Source organism: Lepidochelys kempii, chromosome 17 (assembly GCF_965140285.1).
Source record: "Lepidochelys kempii isolate rLepKem1 chromosome 17, rLepKem1.hap1, whole genome shotgun sequence".
Classification (NCBI taxonomy): domain Eukaryota; kingdom Metazoa; phylum Chordata; order Testudines; family Cheloniidae; genus Lepidochelys; species Lepidochelys kempii.
In genome coordinates, this window is record NC_136396.1 from 2,766,493 (window position 1) to 2,788,106 (window position 21,614).

Consider the following 21,614-nt stretch of genomic DNA (forward strand, 5'->3'; position numbering starts at 1 on the left):
AAGAGGCACAGCTGGGATATACTGCATCTAAGTTCCTCTCTCTTCAGCTAAGAATATTTTACATTAAAATTTCACAAGTGAATTAGCTACTGAGTACATTTTCAGAGTATCAGCATTTCAATTTACAGCCAAAAAAGGGGATTTAACAGAAATAGAGGTCCAAATGCACACTTGTCTCACTCATTTTGGGTAAAAAAATTGGAAACATTTTTTGGACAACATTTGTCACCGTAGCATTTTCAATTTGTAGCTGGATTGCCATGAAGAGAGCCCAGAAAACAATTGTGTTTTAATTTCCTGCACTTACACATTCAGGTCCATGATGCCCAGCTTGCTATAGAAGTATTTTCCAACATCGCAGCCGAACCACACAGCCTAAAAATAGGAGAAAGTAGTCATGCCTAGGCCACATCCCAAGATGGACTCTTATACCACAGAAGAGGGGGGAAAAAGTGCCACTGATTGGAAGACTACACAAACCTCGCCATCTTTAATGGAAACTGCAGCTATCTTCTTCAACAGATCAACAGGCTGGTTGTTGTAGAGTGTTTTTCTTCCTCCCACCACGTTGCCCAGGTATGCTACCGTGTATAGCTTGTTGTACTGGTTCTGGGGTCGAGGATCATTCACTAGACAAATCTGCCATGAATAAGATGTCACTAGTTAAATTACAAATCAATTGAAGCCTCAAAGAAAGAAGTAACTCTTGGTATATCAAATTAGTTCTGCTCTAGCTAGCTGACCATCCCATGCAAGTGAGGACAGCTTCAGCTGGAACAGAGGTTTACTGAATGCAACAGAAAACATGCTCTAAGCTGGTCTACATATCCTTAAGTGCTGCAAAGGAACATCATTCTATTCTAATTAATATTTTATCATCAAGGCCCCCCTGGCTAAGCCACTCGAGATCTTACAGCAGCATGAAAACATGATTCAAGTACAGTTAATCCATAAAAAACTCATCCAAATTCACACAAAACCAAATGAGAGGCGCAGTGCAAATACAAAAAGGGACGTCTATGTAGTAAGGAAGAAGGGGAAATAAATTCAAGGCTAACTGACTCAATAGATCGCTTGCTATGGGGAATGTGTGAGGCTGTGTAAAAAACCCTACTTCAGCAACAGCACATTGTACTATACGTTTAGCATTAAAAGGGGCTCCAGATACAGCAGGCATTGGTTGTATTCTCCAACCTTGTCTTCCATGTTGAAGAGGGGTTTGATGTGTTCCTGGTAGAACTGCAGTGGTGTCACAGGGCCAATCTTGTGGTAGTTCTTCTCCTTATCTCGGAATTCCCAGGAGAAGGTCTCAGGAGGGTTCCCCAAACAGCTGCTCACTATTCTGAATACCTGCACAGGAAAGCCGATATGGCATGAACATTCATCCAAGCGTTCTGTCAATTAAGCACCAAAACTCTGCAGCTGGGCCAGCGATAGAACTGCCATTAGTCAATTGATATCTTCACATGGGGACCAACTACAGAATCAGCTCCTTAATGTTTATATTTAAGACATCAGAATAACCCTATGCTGGTCAGTTTCCCCCATCCGGTACTAAGAACCCATGTTCTGCAACACCACCGAACATCAAATTAAAGTCCACAAAATCCTGCGCTTCCTCACCATGCTAGAAACACCACAGGTTCCTGCTCAAGCTTTTTGTGATTTTTCTCAGGCACTAATATATTCAATTCCCAGCTGTATGACTATAGTAGCAGTGAAATAAAAACATATATGGCTCAGCTGAAACACTGCCCAATCCTTAACCCTAGCAACTGCATCAAAGTGCAGTGAAACCTTCCCCTAGATAGAAGCTGTGTTTAGACTGTGCAATGGAACCAAAAGTGGTTACAGTTGAAGACCACAATAAGGACAGTTTGAGACAGAAAAAGTTGCCAGGCCAGCTGCCACCTTTCAGAAGGTGGCATATACAAATACTACCCTCCCTCCAGGTAGCACATACAAATATTGTTTGGGAAAGGGCTCTAACAACGTATGTTGTGTCTTATGGACGCCATAATCTGTTCTCCTAGCGTACATGCACAGAAACGTTTTCATTCTGACGGTACACACCTCCATTAATCACTTTTCCTTCTGCGAGATGATTTGGATTTCTGCTCTTTGGAAATCCCAGCATAATCTTCTGGTCTGTTTTAATATATTTAATAATACCTATATTTAGGGTTAAGTATAATTTTACTGAAGGGCTCTGTTGATTTTGTGACATCCTTGGTTGAAATACATAGTCCTTGATAGCTGACATGCATTTATTAATTTCTGTTAGATTAAGGATCTTTGGCTAGATTTCAGGTGGACTGTATCCCTTTAAATGAACTTCTCTTTAAGAGGCCAGGCTAGTGGTGGTCCTCTATTATCCGACTATAGAAGTGCTCAACTTTTTTCCTGCCCTGAAGAACTTATAATCTAATAAGGATAACAGAAGAAATCAGTTCTTAAGTGGAAACAAGGGCATGGGCTCAAGTTTTTATTGGAGAAATTCCCACTTGTTTAGTTTTTATAGAACATGTTTCCAATAAAGGTTTTAAAGAACAAATTTAAATCCCTGGCCTCCTACAAAATGATTGATTCTCACACAGATTAAGTTTGCACAAAGATAACTATTGCCAGTGGACATCCCCATTTACCTCAGATGGGCCCGTTTCTACATCAAATTACAGAAATAAAAACAGCTCAATGGAGAATGCCTAAGGAAACCAACAGGCAAATTGGTTCCAACCAAAGGAAGGAAAAGTGATGGAGACGAAAGTCTCGAGTCAAGAGCAACCTTGCCTGAAATGGTCTCCTTGGCTTGTTTACCACCACACTTGCCATAGGCCACCCCTCAGTATCTCCAAAGCTTCCTCTTTCAATACCCAGGGGACACTTGTTTCAACTAAGCAGAGCTTTCTATCACTCTGGTGACAGCTAACACCAGGGTAATGTAAGGACACAGTGGCTTTTTGTTTTAAACGAAAACAGGCAGGGAGAAGGGCCACTGCTGATAAGGTAGAGTCCACAAAAAGAACACACTGAAGCCAGAAAAATTCAAATAAAATCTAGTGACCTGAACTTGTGACCTCCCACATGCTGCTTTGATAAGGGGAATGTATCTACTGGAACACAAGAGATTCAGTATTCACCCGAAGACTATGCAACTGCTCAGCTTCAGATAAAGGATTGGTGCCCATAATAAGGAAATTGAGTCATAGAAATTTGCAAATGAACTCAGTGGAGATGAATGGTGAATAAATCTGGTTTGCCAGGCACAAAACTTGAACTCTAATGTACAGAGAAATGCTTCTGAACAAGTGAAGCAAGACAGTATAGTCCACCTTTAAAACTGCTAAATGCTTCTGCAGGTTTAGAGTTGACAGCTGGCAATGCTAATTACAACATTTCCCAAGAGGAAATCCACTTAAATGGTAGTCAACCAGTAGTGTTGCAACAGGAAGAACAGGGGCTAACTCAGAGGAAGAAACAGCTTTTTTTAAAAAAGCACACGCAACAACTCTCCAGATTCTGACAGAAATTAGTGCGCCATTAATGAGCTTTGCTTCCAGTTTCTAATGCTGGAAACTAGGAGACTCTAAACAAAGCAAATGAAAAATGTAAATCTGCAATGAACTCTAGGTCTCTGCCTTTTCTGAATTAACCAAGCCATCCCAGGAGGCTTCAAGTTAACACTGCAATTAAGCCCTCCAGTGGATGTCTGCATGCAAAGCCTAAAGATGGGAATCATGTTAATAATATTAAACTACAAAAAGGTAATTTGCAATGTACTGAAGGGTAGAATCAGTAAGGTAAGAGGTCATTTGGCCCCTAGCAGGGCATGTTTGATGGAATATAAAGGGTTTTGTTTTAACATACAAATGTGTTAAGAACACAGTACCAGTTTTGCTATCACCACATTTCTTATTCTAACTTTAGAACTGGGGATAGTGAAGCTGTGGATTTGTGCATGAATTGCAGCAATTACTACCAGAGAGGGATTTAGGAGCTATCATTTACACAAGGCACAGAAAAGAATAATTTAACAGGAAGCTTTTGAGAAGTTTGCTGAAGGGAGGGGAAGGAAAAGGAGATTTACATCTGTAAATCTTCTCCAAAAGAGCTGGTACAAGATGACCCAGTGGGCCTGTACCATCAGACACTTCTGACAGAGGTATATCCATAAACTTCTGTAAGTAGAGAATACAGAAATGTATCTTTTTTTAGAAATACACATGGCCATATACACCAATCTTAACATACTATGGGCAATAAGTTTGCTGCTTCTAATCCATTACTGTTGGCTATTTGAAAAAAAACAAACTTAGAGAACCAAATAAGATGAAAATAGGGTATGGCATCTCTTGCATTTAAGCCAACCATACAGCAGCGCAAAGTGCTAACCTTTAAACTGTGGAGGGGTGAGAACCGGACAATGCACCCTACTTTAAAGCTAATTTGCACGTGTGAGACGCTGTAAATTCATACAGAGAGGTACTTGGATAGTTGGCCTTTAAGAAAAAGCAACTCGATTTCTTAATTGGGAAAGTGATTGCAATGCTGCATATTTAGCACAAAGTTTTTTCCACATGCTAACACCTGAGAAGCTGAACTTTCGTTCTTCTTTTCTGCTCTCATGGGGAATTTCTGCAACACCACGTGTGCTGCACAACTAAGTTTACAGTGGGTATACAGAACATAGTTTCCAGTTCTTCTAGCCCTTGCTAGTTAGACCAGGCTGTACATATTATTTTGGTCTCTTGAGAACAAAAATGCTGGGGTTTAGAGTCTGTTAACTACACCTGGAAGAGGAAATCTTCAGCTGGTGTAAAGTGTCCTAGCTCCACAACTCACCCAAGTGTTTAAATGCAATGGTAACCCAAAAATGTAAAGAACAGTTTATGCAAGAAAACATTACTAAAAAATAAAAATCACTTAGTAACACTTCAGACAGTACATGGCCATCTGGGGTCACCCTGATTTTTGTACAATAGAAGGGATTTGTTTTGTACTTTGCAGATAGTTCTAGAATAAAAGTAAGCCAGAATTACTTCATCTGTAGCAGCTTGCTTCTGCTATGGAAAGAATCAGGTTATATATGTATATTACCTCCTCTATCATAGTGTCCTTTGCAGCAGTGAGTTCTTCCTTAGTTGACTTACTTGCCACCATGTTTCTTAGCCGCACACAGTACTCCCTCATCTGTTTAAAAAGAAAAGGCCATTTTATCACTAATAGGACCACAAAAAGTATAGATTTGCAAAGCCTGTACATGTTAGAAAGTCAAGATTTGCTTTATGGATCTCTATTAAGCATCCATCACAAAAGGTTTGTTTACAGAAAAAAATCCCTATTGATACTACTATTAAGAGTTGGTTCTTTATATTAAATTTTAGAACAATCTAAAACCAACCTTTCAGGCTGGTTGGTTTGCCAGGATTCAAGCTGAAGACTGGAACATGGCAGCCCCAAGCAACACCATTAAACCTCTGGTTTAATTTCACCATGCCTATTTTATTTACCAACTCATCTCTATAGATTTCTGGGGATTGTTGTCCCTTGATCACATGCTCGTAAATTGCCAAACAAAGCTTTCACTGGAAAGCTTTAATTGCCATTTCATTTTTTGCCACAGTGGATTCAGATCCATGTCTGATTGCCTAAACCTGCTTTCTTCCTTGGTCAGTCACTTCAGTATTTCACATGGCACTGGATGCTTTTCCTATGCAAGCTGGTTTTGGTTCTATCCTAAGCTCTGTATTTTTAAAATCCATACTTGTAAATCTTAGCCACTATACTTGGCATCATGAGAGCCTTGATCTCTTGGTGGATGGCACAGTGGAAAACTAGCTCTCCCTGGATACACGAAGTTTACAGAAAAATCTTCTGCCAGCCACATAGATAGAATTTTTCCTTTGGGAGTTAGAGAAATAATGACCATTGTAAAAAGTGCCACAGAGGACATTTTCAAGCTGCTGTTTGAAATCAAGAGTTTAAAACCCTGCTAGTAGCAGCTATTCATGCACCTACTTCCTCTTTCTTTCCCAGCATTTTAGGGCCATTCCCCCTTTGCCTTTTAACCCTTACAAATGCAGTGTTTGCATAGAAGCAAGGAAGTACCCACACTGGCTTTTAATGCTTTGATCAATAAAGAAAATTTAAGGAAACTAGTCAGGAACATCTGGAGCTTATGGTTTCTTCCCATCGGTCTAACCACTGAGTTTTAGCACAATTTCAAATCCTTTACCTTATGATTCAAAATCTCATTCATCTTTCTGGAGGCCTCTGTGGTGTAAGATTCAGGGAAATTCTTCTTGGGGATAACACCATGTTTTTCTAGAAAGAAAAAGTTGACAAATATTATCAATTGATAATCTTGTATGCAGTGTAATTGTAGCTGTGTCAGTCCCAGGATATTAGAGAGACAAAGTACATGAAATATCTTATTGGACCAGCTTCTGTCGGTGAGAGAGAAGCTTCCAAGCCATACAGAGCTCTTCTTCAGGTCTGGGAAAGATACTCCCAGCATCACAGCTAAATGGATGTTCCACCTTGTATTTAGCTGTGACACTCAGCATCTTTCCCAGACCTGAAGAAGAGCTTTGTGGGCTCAGAAGCTTGTCTCTCTCACCTACTGAAGCTGGTCCAATAAAAGATATTCGCTCACCCACCTTGTCTCTGATTGACAATCTTTCTATACGGTCAGTGTTGACTCTGCTCATATCCATGGGAAGCCTTAACTCACCTGATTTCTATGAAGATTGTCTGTCGCAGAGGTTTCTTATAAAAGAAAGAAGAAGCCAAAGGTTATGTTTTTTGTCTGAGTCTTCCTCTGTCTTTGTTAAGTATAAATTCAGCTGGGTTCCCCATAAAGATAGAGTCCTTCAGTGATCAGACATGACAATATGCCATTTGTAAACTTATTCTCCTCAACTAATTAATGTTATTTAAGAAGCTCTTTCACCAGAAATTTGACTCTTCTTAGATTAAGCTACCAACCCAGTTCACTAAAAATATATCATGTGCTATACCACGTATTTGGTCTTAAGGTGAAATGAAGAACTTCCAAACCTTCCCTTCTCCAGGGCAACAGAAAAAGTGCTTTATCCTCAAAGCTATGAGATGTAGCTTTGTAGTTGCTAATAGAGTAGTAGCAGTTAGGTTAATTAATATTTACATTGTGGTAGCACTCAGAAGCTCCACAGTTCTAGGTGCTGGAACAAAGGTACATAGTCCCTGGACATGCAGCATACAGTCTAAGGAACAGTCTCCTTTCTGCAGTAAGTCTTTGCAAGACAATTAGACAAGAAAGGGCAGGTAAAGGCAGTTACAACATTCCAGAAAACAAAATCCTTTTGTGCAGTTTGTGCTGATTTTAAGCACTCATTACCCTACAAACTTATTACACCAGTGCATAATCCACATGAAGTCAAGCAACCTCTGAATCCACCTATGTGAATTCAACTATATCTTGATAAATTTTTCGCTTAAAGAACAGCCCTACCCTGAGCAGCAGCCTTGTAAAGTTGGCACAGTGGAGTTCCACAGTCATTTTGTCTCATTCCATATCCCATTTGCTCAGCTTGCAAGAACATTTTTCCTGCTAGCCCTACAAACATCCTGGGCTCTGACAGCCAATATGGGTTCTTACCTTGTGCACCAGTAACATTATGCACAGGTATAAGTGAAGGCAATTCCATTTCTCTGGATTATTACCACTCACGGAGTTACACATTTTCATAATCAGGAGACCATCAAGGTGCATGGGTGTGGCTGAGGGCCCCATTTGGCCTGGTCCTACCACAGGCAGTGCACAATAAGGAGAGAACCCAGAGTTCAGGGTGAGTTTATAGGGACAACTGTTAGACATTTTTACCAGTGAATGTTGAGCAAATCTGTTATGGGCGTGGGGGCTGTTAGCCCAGCATTCTGCAATGGGACTCCATGGCTTTGGAACTCACTTCTTCCTTTGAGCATAACAGCAAAACTGGGGAGTTTAACATTTGTTGCCCCATTTATGTTGTTTCTTAACAATTGGGATGCAAGAGTACTTTACAGAGTCTCTTTGACAACAAGTATCTTGTTGAGGGTGCCTAGAACCTGGGATGAGTTCCCTTTTGGGTAGTGGAGTAGAAGTTTAAGTAAATTGGAGATAGAAAACAGTGAGGATATGAATACCCACATGTGATTTCTGTTTTAATCCACATACAAGAACTCATCCCCCCCTTGACTCTCCACTAAATGTTGGTACGATGCTTGCAGGAAGACTGTCATAAGTTTCTGGGTATGCTTCAAGTATTAAGAGTTGAACTACTAGATTAGTGAATAATTAAGTGCATAAATTTGCTCCCACCTGTGGTTTCTACAGCCAGTGTTTATATTCTAAAGTTAAAACTGGTTTAGTCGGATTCCACTCCCTGATTTTAGGTAGTCAAAGCCATAAGAAGGGAGGTAATGACAGAGGTTAGCCCAATGCTTTTAAGTAGATCACATTTGTGGTTTGTTGCAGTCAGGTTTAAGGGGGACAAATTGCCACCTCAACTATGGCAAAACTAAAGGAAAGCAAGTTAATCTTTGACTCAAGACATGGTTCTTAGTGCTTATAATACTAGGTTTTTTTTAATTTGGGGTATACATTTAAGTTGAGCCTCTATTATGGGGTCTTTAAAAAATTTCCATGCAGCTTGCAGGGATTTCACTCTAGGTGCTGTACCCTTTAATTTCTGTTTAACCTCCTCACTTGTGTAGTTCCCCCTTTCTGAAATTAAATGCTAGAGCATCGGGCTGCTGGGGTGTTTTCCCCACCACAGGGATGTTAATTTGAATTATATTATGGTCACTATTTCAGAGGGATCCAGCTATAGTCACCTCTTGGAACAGATCCTGTGCCCCACTTAGGACTAAATCAAGAATTTGCCTCTCCTCTTGTGGGTTCCAGGACTAGCTGCTCTGAGAAGCAGTCATTAAGGTGTCAAGAAACTATTTCTGCATCCCGTCCTGAGGTGACATGTACCCAGTCAGTCAATATGGGGATAGTTGAAATCCCCCATGGAGTTTATTTTTAGAGCCTCTCTAATCTCCCTGAGCATTTCAGAGTCACTAGCACCATCCTGGACAGGTGGTTGGTAATATATCCCTACTGCTATAAAATTATTATTAGAGCATGGAATTACTATCCATAGAGATTCTGTGGTACAGTTTGGTGTAGTACACTTAAATTTTTACGTCATTTGATTCTATGCTTTCACATATAGTGCCACTCCATCAGTACAATCTGTTAAATCCTTCAGATTGATTTCGTACTCTGGTATTACTGTGTCCCATTGATTATCCTCATTCCTCCAAGTTTCTGTGATGCTTATTATATCCATATCCTCATTTTACATGAGGCAGTCTAGTTCACCCATCTTATTATTTAGACTTCTAGCATTTGAATACAAGCACTTTAAAAAGTTGTCACTTTTTAGCTGTCTGCCATTACATGATGTAATTCAATGGGACTTTCATTTGACTGTTTTTCCATCAGATTCTACCTGTATTTTATAATCTTCCATCCTTTCCTAGGACAGAGAATCTCCATTAATAGACCCTCCCTGAAGCGACGTCTGTCCGAACCACTTGCTCCTCTGCACCTGTTGGCTTTTCCTCAGCCCTTAGTTTAAAAACTGCTCTACAACCTTTTTAATGGTAAGTGCCAGCAATCTGGTTCCATTTTGGTTTAGGTGGAGCCTGTAGAGGCTCCCTCTTTCCCAAAAGTTTCCCCAGTTCCTAATAAATCTAAACCCCTCCTCCCTACACTATTGTCTCATCCATTCATTGAGACCCTGCAGTTTTGCCTGTGTAACTGGCCCTGCACATGGAACTGGAAGCATTTCAGAGAATACTACAATGGAGGTCCTGGACTTCATATCTTCATAAATGATCTGGAGGATGGTGTGGATTGCACTCTCAGCAAATTTGCGGATGATACTGAACTGCGGATGATACTAAAGTGGTAGATACGCTGGAGGGCAGGGATAGGATACAGAGGGACCTAGACAAATTGGAGAATTGGGCCAAAAGAAATCTGATGAGGTTCAGTAAGGATAAGTGCAGGGTCCTGCACTTAGGACGGAAGAACCCAATGCACAGCTACAGACTAGGGACCGAATGGCTAGGCAGCAGTTCTGCGGAAAAGGACCTAGGGGTGACAGTGGACCAGAAGCTGGATATGAGTCAGCAGTGTGCCCTTGTTGCCAAGAAGGCCAACGGCATTTTGGGATGTATAAGTAGGGGCATAGCGAGCAGATCGAGGGATGTGATCGTCCCCCTCTATTCGACATTGGTGAGGCCTCATCTGGAGTACTGTGTCCAGTTTTGGGCCCCACACTACAAGAAGGATGTGGATAAATTGGAGAGAGTCCAGCGAAGGGCAACAAAAATGATTAGGGGTCTGGAACACATGACTTATGAGGAGAGGCTGAGGGAACTGGGATTGTTTAGTCTGCAGAAGAGAAGAATGAGGGGGGATTTAATAGATGCTTTCAACTACCTGAGAGGTGGTTCCAGAGAGGATGGTTCTAGACTATTCTCAGTGGTAGAAGAGGACAGGACAAGGAGTAATGGTCTCAAGTTGCAGTGGAGGAGGTTTAGGTTGGATATTAGGAAAAACTTTTTCACTAGGAGGGTGGTGAAACACTGGAATGCGTTACCTAGGGAGGTGGTGGAATCTCCTTCCTTAGAAGTTTTTAAGGTCAGGCTTGACAAAGCCCTGGCTGGGATGATTTAATTGGGGATTGGTCCTGCTTTGAGCAGGGGGTTGGACTAGATGACCTCCTGAGGTCCCTTCCAACCCTGATATTCTATGATTCAATCTCTTACCTAACAGCCTAAATTTGGCCTCCAGGACCCCTCTCTAATCTTTCCCTGTGTCATTGGTACCTACATGTACCATGACCACAAGCTCCTCCCCAGCACTACACATAAGTCTATCTAGATGCCTCAAGAGATCTGCAACCTTCACACCAGGCAGGCAAGTCACCATGAGGTTCTCCTGGTCATCGCAAACCCAGCAATATAGGTGTCCAATGATTGAATCATATATTACTCTATTACCTGTCTCTTCCTAATAACTGGCGTTCACTCCCCCGGAGAGGTATCCTCAATGCAAGAGGATACCATGACATCTGGAATGAGGGTCCCAACTATGGCATTGTTTCCCTCTGCTCCAGTTGGATGTTCTCCTTCCCTGAGACTTTCATCCTCCTCAACAGCACAGAGGCTGCCAGACATGGGGTTGGACCATTCTATTGTGTCCTGGAAAGTCTCATCTGTGTACCTCTCTGCCTCTTTGCTCCTCCAGTTCAGCCACCCTGGTCTCCAAAACCTGTACATGGTCTCTGAGGGCCAGGAGCTCCTTGCACCGAATGCACACATATGCCACCTGCCCATAGGGCAGGGAATCATACATACTGCATCAGTGCAATAAACTGGATAGCCCCCACTCTGTTGCTGGACTTCTGCCTGCATTCTCTTTTTACTCCTGCAGCTCATTCCTTTGATGTTTTAATTTTATCAGGGGGTAGTTTTGGCTTTAAGTTTAAAGAATGTTCGGTGTATCTAGCCCCCAGCTCATGCTTCCCCTGCCACTAGCTGTTCCTGTTTGCTAGCTCCTCTGGTCACTTAGGAGGAGTTGCATTAATTCCAAACTAGGTTTTGAAAAGGAGAGGGAGGAAGGCTGCAGCAAGGAGAAACCAACACAACACAGGAAAGTTCTGTTAATCTTTCAGTTTGAGGTCTTATTTGTTACTCTGATTAGTACCTCTAACCTAAATTGACAGGTTTCAGAGTAACAGCCGTGTTAGTCTGTATTCGCAAAAAGAAAAGGAGTACTTGTGGCACCTTAGAGACTAACCAATTTATTTGAGCATGAGCTTTCGTGAGCTACAGCTCACTTCTGGAAGTGAGCTGTAGCTCACGAAAGCTCATGCTCAAATAAATTGGTTAGTCTCTAAGGTGCCACAAGTACTCCTTTTCTTTTAACCTAAATTGGTTTAGCATTGGCAGCCTTTATGCAAGTTGTTTCAGTCCATCAAGCAAGAGAACCACTTAGTGTTACGTAATGACATCACTTATGTCAAGTGAGTTGTGTGGGAATTCTGTCACTATCTTAAATGGATTATTTGTCCTTTACTATCACTAGATTGCTGTGATTAGTGGAACTACAAATAAATACTACTCATTAAAGTAGTCTAGTGTGCAGCACTGTACAATCTATGATGCCTGTAGGACGTTGGGCTAGCAGTATAAAAATAATACACGGCTGTAAACATTAGTTACTTCACTCCTGATCTTTCAGGAAAGAGTAGAGTTTCAGGAAGCCCTTTCAGTCACCATTTGTCTTACCAACAATATTAACCAGCATATCCCACTGTCCTCCATCATTGGTGGGGTTGGAAAGCAGGAACTGCATCAGCCTGTCTTCTACAGGCTTGTTTTTCTGAGCCAGTTCCACAAAGGCATTTAAAAAATAGTAGCAGCGTTCAATCTGGAACAGGACAGATAGGGTAACTTAATCTTTGCTTCTAACATGCCATCTGTTACTTCATTCCTGGGTGTATGCACTTCTTTGCAAATCTCACGGGAGGCGGGGGGGAAGGAAGGGGACGGATGACACCTCCCCCGTCGACTCCACTTCAGCCTCTCGCCATGGTGAAGTACAGGAGTCCACGGCAGAGTGATCAGGGATAGTTTTATCGTGTCTACACTAGACACAATAAATCGATCCCCGATAGATCGACAACTACCTGCCGATCTGGCGGCTAGTGTAGTTGTACCCTTAGTTATTAGGGCTAGCTGCTCTTAAACAGCCACTGTTGGAAGCAAACAAGTGAATTAGCTTCCAGCAGTGTGTCACAGGGACAAGAATAAGGCAGCTTTAGTGGAAAACAGCATTGTTCCCATCAAGCTTCCTACACAGATCCTTCAGCGGACTTCAACATCTTGAAACAAAAAATGCTACTCTTCCAAACAAATTTAAAACCCCCCACCATTTTCTCCTCAATCAAGGAACACTTGCTCCCCACCCACATCTAAAAATTGTGCTTGGAAAGGACTTCTGAAGACTGCTTTCAGTGTTTCTCCTTGGCACCTTAGGAAAAGTCTGAATGTCTGGATAGAGGGAAATCAGACTGCCAGTGTTGTTTGCATGAGTAAAACGTCCCCCAAGAAGAGTCTATGGCCAGCACTACTGTACCTTATCCCAGTAGAATAGATATGCTTGGCTAAACTCAAACTCTTCAATGTTAAACTTCTTCATGACAGGAAGACGCATCACATTCAGACATGAGAAGATCCAGCATCTCCCTGAAAGAGAGCAAAGGAACAAGAATTAAACTGTCCAGCTTTACAAAGATTTGCACAGGCTATATATAAACACAAGGTTTATATGGGGCTTTTCAGACTCACTCGTTTACAGTATTAAACAAAAAAAATTCTCACACACAGATCAAGTGGTCAAATGAGCAAAGAGATCTTGGCATCCCAGATCCTGATTTCTACCCCAGCTCTGCTGGTGACTCCCATCTGATCTGTGAAAAACCTTATTGAGTTTAAGTATCTTTGGTGACCTTTATATTAAATTAATGGTTTCTGTATTATTGTGGGACTGGATGATCAAAGGACTATACTGAACAATTTGGCAGACAAGAATGGACTTTAGACAAAGTGTTGAGTGGTTTGCCTGGGGAATCTCTAGGAGGAGATGAATGCAAATTTTCACTTCCAGTTATCCAACAAACCTAGCCTTTTGAAGTTACGCCTGGAGAGAGACCCACTGGGTGCTGATTATCAGAGCCCTTATTGGAGGGTGGGTGCTCTCTGCCCAAGAGAGATGACAGTTAAGGAGCCAGGAGCGGGTGCCAGCAATGGACCATGGAGGAGGAATACAGGTGAAGTTGCCCTGAACTGTGACAGTCACTTTATTTCTCTTTATCTCAGTTTCCATAGCTATAAAATATACAATATGTATCTATTCATAGGGAAAGTTGAAAGGATTTTTTAAGGAGCTTTGAAGATGAAAAGTAATAAATAAGGGCCAAGAATTATTAAAAGCCAAGCTGAAAAGGGCTATTTCAAACTGCTCTTGAATGTCATCACAGATCTGAGATGTCCAATATCAAAAGACAGTGGTGAAAACCTCTCATACAGATTAATCTAGAACAGAGGTGGGCAAACTACAGCCCGCACCTGATGCTTCAGACATTTTTATCCCGGCCCTCGCTTGACCCGCTCCAGCCGGGGAGTGGGATCAGGAGCTTGCCCGGCTCCACACGTGCCGTGACACCGCATGGCTCCTGGAAGTGGTGGCATGTCCTCCTTCCGGCTCCTTGACATAGGGGCAGCCAAGGGACTCCACATGCTGCCCCCACCTCAAGTGCCACCTCCGCAGCTCCCATTGGCCGCAGTTCCCGGCCAATGGGAGCTGCGGAGGTGGCACCTGTATCTTTGCACAGAGATACAGTGGTCAGTACACAGAGCCGCCTGGCCGTGCCTCTGTATAGGAGGCAGAGTGGGGGCATGCCGCTGCTTCCAGGAGCTGCTTAAGGTAAGCGCTGCACAGAGCCTGCACCCTTCAGCCCCTCCCATGCCCCAACTCCCTGCTCCAGCCCTTATCCCCCTCCCACCCTCTGAACCCCTGGATCCCAGCCTGGAGCACCCTCCTGCACCCCAAACCCCTCATCCCCAGCCCCATCCCAGAGCCTGCACCCCCAGCTGGAGCCCACGCAACACCCCCGCCCCCACACACCCCAACCTCAGCCCAGAGCCCACTCCTTCACCTTGAACTCCTCATTTCTGACCCCACCCCAGAGCCCGCACCCCCAGTTGGAGCCCTCACCCCAATCCCCAATTTCGTGAGCATTCATGGCCTGCAATACAATTTCCATACCCAGATGTGGCCCTCAGGCCAAAAAGTTTGCCCACCCTGATCTAGAACCTCTGCGTGGGAGGAAGCTACTGGTTCTGAAGAACTTTTCTTTGTCTGCCAAATCCATTGTAGGTTGAGTGACAACTTAGTAATTGCTTTTAACATTTGAAGGTAGAAAAAGATCAGTCTGATTATCAATCTACGGTCTTAAACCAAGAGACTTTAAAACTGTCACAGGTCCAGTGACTGAGCAAGGCTCTTTTGGCACCAGTCCAAGACCGCATCCAATTTCAGATCTCAGACCAATCTTATTTCCAAATTAGGGAAGAGTGCCATTTCTCTGAGTTCTCTGTTTGAGTAATTTCAACCTCAAAGGGCTTTGTCTATCGGTCACTATTCCCACAAGGCTAAGGAGTAGAGGTGATACAGTTTGAACTCAAACAGTAAGAGCTCTTCCAGGTGATGTTTCATAAATGAGAAGGCAGTTTAAAACATAGTACCAGGCATCCATTGTAAATGTAACCTGGTTCATAGACTTATGCTGCCATAATTAATAAGTTTCAGAGTAACAGCCGTGTTAGTCTATATCCACAAAAAGGAAAGGAGTACTTGTGGCACCTTAGAGACTAACCAATTTATTTGAGCATGAGCTTTCGTGAGCTACAGCTCACTTCATCGGATGCATACCGTGGAAACTGCAGCAGACTTTATATACTTCATGATCTCTGTGTGTATATAAAGTCTGCTGCAGTTTCCACAGTATGCATCCGATGAAGTGAGCTGTAGCTCACGAAAGCTCATGCTCAAATAAATTGGTTAGTCTCTAAGGTGCCACAAGTACTCCTTTTCTTTTTATAATTAATAAGGGTTTTGTTTTAAGAGCAGTCAAGGAACAGCCTATCTGACAAGTCTGGGGCTTGCAAAGAATTTCCCTTACCTGAGTTTTTCTGGTTAGTGACTGGCTTGCCTTCTACAGGCACGGTATGCTGGAACACGTGCACCGTCTCCTGCACCACTTGCCGATTGAGACACACTTCCAGTGGGTCACTGGTGGTTGCAACATTTCGAGCAAGCAAGAACTGTGGCGTTGACGCCAGATTTTTGGTGAAAGCCGCTATCTTTTCCAAGCTGAGCCCTGCTGAGCAAAGCAACGCACGTTGCATCACACAAGCCGAGCGAGGCAGCCCTGGCATGTGTGGTCAGAGCCCCGAGGGGTCACACTACCTGAGAGCATGGAAATGGCTAACAAGGTACCTGGGGAACTTCCCTGCTGAGGGCACCCAAGAGGAGCCCAGGGCCAGACACCAGCTGGTGAAGCTCTGCCTGCAGCTGGGTGCCCCCACCGTGCTGGTACCCCTTATCCTAAGTGCCCCTACCCCCCAGGTCCCCCTGCATGTCCCCATCCCCACCCCCCATATGCCCCCATCCTCCAGGTACCGGTGACCCAGCTCCTCGGGTCCCCCTGCATGCCCCCCCCCGGGTCCCGGCTCTCTGGGTCCCCCTGCATGCTCCCCCCACCCCATCCTCTGGGGACCCGTGTCCCCGCATGCCCCCCCGGGTCCCGGCTCTCCGGGCCCCCTTGCATGCCCCCCTCCCCCTTCCAGCGGAGCAGCCACCGCGCCCCCAGCTGGCTCCGGTCTCGCTTACCCGGGACGTTCATGGCGGGACCGGCAGCAGCGGCCCGGGCAGAAACAGGGCGGCGGTGGGGACGGAGGAGGCTCTTATAGCCCCGTCACCGGAAGTAGGAAGCGCAGCCGAAGCCGGCGAGGCGGGCGGGAGGACGGCGCGCGGAGACGGACATTCCACGCCGCTGGCGTTGCGCAGGCTCCCAACGCGGGCGGGGCCCCCGCCAGGCTCCACCCGGGCCCAGCCCTGTCTTGCTGTTAAAGGGGCCGCGCCCAGCACCTCCCGGCCCGCAGCTCGATTTGTGCAGTGGGGGTGCCGAGAGCCATTGAGCCAGACCGTGCCCCCCCCCCTGTGTGTGATGGAAACCACTTGGAGCCAGGGAGACAGCAGCGCCCCCAGTTACAGCACCTAGGCCTGCTGCAGCCTCCCCCCACCCTGCCAAGCAGCGCAGGGTCTGGGCTGGGGCGGGCAGAGACCCCTGGGCATGCAGCAGCAGAGCCAGGGCTCAGCTCTTCGCCGTGCAGCCTCAAACCACCCACCCAGCTGGGTGGGGGTGGCAGGCACGTAGCTATGCCCTTTTAGGGTTGCCCCTAGGCCCTGCACAGGGACCTCCCCTGTTTCTGCATCGCTGTGGAACAGGTTCCAGAGTTGCTGAGTGCTGGGGAAAGCACCGAGAAACACCCCTGTTTTGGGTAACGACCATAATGAATATCAGGAAGTGGGGTGGGGCGGAAGTGCTAAGAAAAGTCCCTTATTTTTTTAAATACAGTGTTGGCACCCCTACTTCGCAGGAGAACTGGGGCGTATGCCTGGACGGAAATGAGGCAAGCTTGTCCAAACAGGCCAGCAGCACAGCACTTTACAGACAGCTCTTTTTCCAAGCGTTCATTGCTATGATTTAATTTAAACAGTTGTGAACAAACAAATTCCCAGAGTTTTAAACAGAACATCAAAATACCTTACATAGATTATTTAAAAAACAAACCAGCGTTCCCTACAATCTGATGTCTCGGACTACTGCCATGCCACCAAATTTTTCAAAGTTGGTCATTCTCAGATAACCTTACAGTTCAGTGAGCCACTTTTATATGCCTCATTGATGTCAACCTTTAGCTCCTGATTGCTCGCTGGCAGGAGGAGCGCTGCCTCAACTCTTTCACCTGTACAGATGTAGGGTATCAGAGACTTCACTGGGATGTTAACTCCATGACTCCTGGATCCAGAGATGGGTCTCTGCACTTGTCACAGTGCTGACGATTTGGGTGTGTAGTTATGCAAGTGAAATAACATTTGACAGAGAAGACAGTGTGTGGATTACAAAAATTATGAACTTGTATCTCTTGTGGGTATATTTATGCTTCCCCATCTCTTCTTAATCTGTTTTCCCAAGTTTTATTTTTCAAGTGTTTAAGGGGAAATCTGTCCATGACTACCCATTTATGTGTGTAGATGAGGTTTTTTGTTCAAAAGCAAAGTATTGCATTAGATTGTGCAGTTTGGTTGTTGTGTCAGGAACTTGCTGTTGGTAAATTTCCTTTTCATTTCCGAACATCTTATTTCAATATTTCTGTTCAAGTTAATGATAGGTGCAGGAAAAGGCAAATCCTGTCCCGAGCAAACAGCATGCATAACCAATCTGACTGGTGGCGGTCAGTGTGAAGAAATCTTTCCCCATGCAAGGGGGTGACAACAGACAACCAAACAAACCAGACAACCAAAACTACCGTCTCAGTACCAAGGTAGGCTCTGTAGCTGCTGCACTTGTATTCCAAGGGGAGAACAGACCGTCACTCTGTTTTTTCACAGATCCGTTGGTCCGGTCTCACCCCAAAAATTCCCCTGCCTGCTGGAGCACAGTAAGGCCTCACAGAGCACATCCCTGTGGTGCAGAGGGAGGATGGAACCCTTCCACTGGGCCCACAACCCTACACTCATTCCCTGAACAGAATCACAAGAGTTCACTTTCTAGTTGATGGCTTTGGAATTGGGTCCGGATTTGCAGGGATAATGAGCATCCACAACCCTCACCGAGATCAGTGGGAGCTGCAGGCTGCCAGCATCTCTGCAATTCAGAGTCAAATCAACTAATTATAAATTCATAGCATTTATACAGCACTTTTCAATCTTGTAGTGAAAAATAGCTAGTCAGGCTTAGTAAAGGGGATTACTCATTGCATACAAAGCAATTTAAATTATTGTGTGTAATAAAGAGAATTTGTTTGTACTAAAGTTATTATGCTACAATGTTCCCTGAAAGCTAGTTAATGTTAAATTGGCAGGGATAGTGTCACTCCATCAATCAAGGACAGACTCAATTTTATAGTGGTTGAGAAACTCCTTTCTGCTGAGTAACACTACCTTTCCACTTTCTGAGAAAGATATTTGCCCACCAGCGACTGGAAGTTATTTATAGCACATGGGGTATGTATACTGAGTCAAATTGTGATGAGTCTTTAAAAGTTTGCGGGAATCTTGTGAAAAAATTTCTGCTGGTATGTTGCATGGTCAGTGGGGAAAGGGGAGATGACCCCTCAATTTTACAACTGGAGAATTTATTCTAAAACTGTTGTTTATTTTAACACAGTGTTTGTGAAAGGTATTAGAGCGACTGCCCCAGGTCCTGAAATCCATTGCCCCAAAGAAGGGGGCACAGTGGAGGCAGCAGCAGTACTGGCTTCATCTACTGTAGTACCCGGCTGCCTCAACCCTGGCTGGAAGGGGCCAGCTCTAGGGGTGAGTCTCTATGGGTGATTCAGGCCTTTGCCTTTCTGCGGGGACTAGCAGCAAAGGAGAAAATGAGTGCCCGGTGTGCTGATGACCATGTACTGGGAATTGGACGGAGACCCATTAAACGACATTTGGTCGCAGTGGGCCATGGAGGGAGCTAAACCAGCATACAAGAGATTTTCTTTCTTATTACCTAACTACTGAGCTGTTGAGCTCCCAAGGCTTCCCTTTCTTAAGAAATTATCTGCGACTGGTATTTGTGCACTCAACATCAAACTCTTTGGGTTGTGGGAACATAATTTCCATGGCAACTCATTGTGACTTCCTAATGACCAGGAACAGACTCCTAAGAAATAATGATCCTGATTACATGCAAACATCCTTTAGGAATAAAAATGGAGGCAGACCAAAAGGAAGCAATGTAGTCATCCTCTCCCCCCCCCCCCATTAATGTGTTCAAAGCAGTAGGTTAGAATCAACATACATAAAGAACCATTTACGTTTTGAAAGGATCATTGTGTAAAATAACAATAAATATAGACGGAACTATGTGAACTAGAGTAACTGTTGCAATGCATAATGGCTAATCCCATCCCTTAACACAACGGCATATGTCTTGCTACAGATGATGCTTCTTAGGTGCACAAAGTAACCTCAGGATTTCTTCACCTGGAGTAAAATGAAAAGGATAGATGTAAATCACGGTCTGATGTAAGGCAAAGTGGGCTGAATTCACCCTGAGCTATGCCAAAGTGCATGTCCAAAATATTTTAGCAGGGAAGCAAACTACAAGGAACAGCTTTGGTGCTCACTTCCCCTTCAACCACTCAGAGTTCACCCTCTGTCGTCATTCATGGCCAGAGCCACAAACTGGATTGGGCATGTGATCTTGTACTTGACTCTCCATGCTGCTCCTCCCACTAGGTTGAAATACCCCTGGTAGAAGTAATCTATGAAGGGGAAAGGGGAGGTGCAGGCATCTGGTCAGAATAATACTTTTGCAGTATTATTTTGCATCTGCTTTAACAGCAAAGAGAACCTGGACTTGGTCATTTTTAGTTTGTCTTAGTATCATCTTGTTTCATGTGGGCTGTCAAGGCTTAAAGAAGGAAACTATGGATCTTTGGTACCTATTGCATTCTGCATATGTTACAGAACAGCTAATGAAATGTTCTGTACCTCAAGCTAATTAACTCACATCCATGGTGTTTACTAATATTAGCTGCATTAATAATAATAATATTACTGGAACACCTTTCATCTAAAGATTTCAAAGTACTTTACAAACGTTAATAGAATAAGCCTCACAACACTGCTGTTAGGTAAGGAAGTAAGATTGTTTCCACTTCATATTCTATTACAGAGACACAAACAGATGAACAATTAGTGACTTTCTCAGTCACTCAGCAAGTCCATATCAGAGCCATGTGTCTTCTCTAGCCACTAGCCCATGCTGCCTTCCCTCCATTTTTATACTATGTTGTCTTCCTCTTAGCCCTGGTCTACACTAGGACTTTAGGTCGAATTTAGCAGCGTTAAATCGATTTAAACCTGCACCCGTCCACACAATGAAGCCCTTTATTTCGACTTAAAGGTCTCTTAAAATCGATTTCCTTACTCCACCCCTGACAAGTGGATTAGCGCTTAAATCGACGTTGCCGGCTCGAATTTGGGGTACTGTGGACACAATTCGATGGTATTGGCCTCCGGGAGCTATCCCAGAGTGCTCCATTCTGACCGCTCTGGACAGCACTCTCAACTCAGATGCACTGGCCAGGTAGACAGGAAAAGAACCGCGAACTTTTGAATCTCATTTCCTGTTTGGCCAGCGTGGCAAGCTGCAGGTGACCATGCAGAGCTCATCAGCACAGGTGACCATGATGGAGTCCCAGAATCGCAAAAGAGCTCCAGCATGGACCGAACGGGAGGTACGGGATCTGATCGCTGTTTGGGGAGAGGAATCCGTGCTATCAGAACTCCGTTCCAGTTTTTGAAATGCCAAAACCTTTGTGAAAATCTCCCAGGGCATGAAGGACAGAGGCCATAACAGGGACCCGAAGCAGTGCCGCGTGAAACTGAAGGAGCTGAGGCAAGCCTACCAGAAAACCAGAGAGGCGAACAGCCGCTCTGGGTCAGAGCCCCAAACATGCCGCTTCTATGATGAGCTGCATGCCATTTTAGGGGGTTCAGCCACCACTACCCCAGCCGTGTTGTTTGACTCCTTCAATGGAGATGGAGGCAATACGGAAGCAGGTTTGGGGGACGAAGAAGATGATGAGGAGGAGGAGGTTGTAGATAGCTCACAGCAAGCAAGCGGAGAAACCGGTTTTCCCGACAGCCAGGAACTGTTTCTCACCCTAGACCTGGA

General features: G+C 44.3%; 2 protein-coding genes across 4 annotated transcripts in view; both read right to left on the reverse strand.

Annotated features, from left to right (window-relative positions):
* The window catches only part of BLMH (bleomycin hydrolase), a 35,088-nt gene extending 18,433 nt beyond the window's left edge, over nt 1-16,655 (reverse strand). Inside the window, exons 1-9 of one of the 2 annotated variants that reach the window (XM_073315988.2) lie at nt 16,541-16,655; nt 15,831-16,028; nt 13,223-13,332; nt 12,373-12,514; nt 6,236-6,324; nt 5,098-5,190; nt 1,195-1,350; nt 481-639; nt 308-375 (exon numbers count right to left, since the gene is read on the reverse strand). In XM_073315988.2, the coding sequence (XP_073172089.1) occupies nt 308-375; nt 481-639; nt 1,195-1,350; nt 5,098-5,190; nt 6,236-6,324; nt 12,373-12,514; nt 13,223-13,332; nt 15,831-16,028; nt 16,541-16,553 (1,028 nt within the window). In that variant the 5' untranslated portion in view covers nt 16,554-16,655. Of the gene's footprint in view, nt 1-307; nt 376-480; nt 640-1,194; nt 1,351-5,097; nt 5,191-6,235; nt 6,325-12,372; nt 12,515-13,222; nt 13,333-15,830; nt 16,032-16,540 lie in introns of both variants that reach the window. The other variant, XM_073315987.2, reaches the window with a different exon arrangement.
* Nucleotides 16,656-17,403: 748 nt separating this feature from the next.
* Nucleotides 17,404-21,614, reverse strand: part of TMIGD1 (transmembrane and immunoglobulin domain containing 1) — a 30,982-nt gene continuing 26,771 nt past the window's right edge. For both annotated transcript variants that reach the window (XM_073315939.1, XM_073315937.1), the window contains one exon: nt 17,404-19,915. Coding sequence is in view for 1 of the 2 variants with exons in the window: in XM_073315937.1 (XP_073172038.1) it covers nt 19,912-19,915 (4 nt within the window). In the remaining variant the exon portion in view is untranslated. The remainder of the gene's footprint in view (nt 19,916-21,614) is intronic.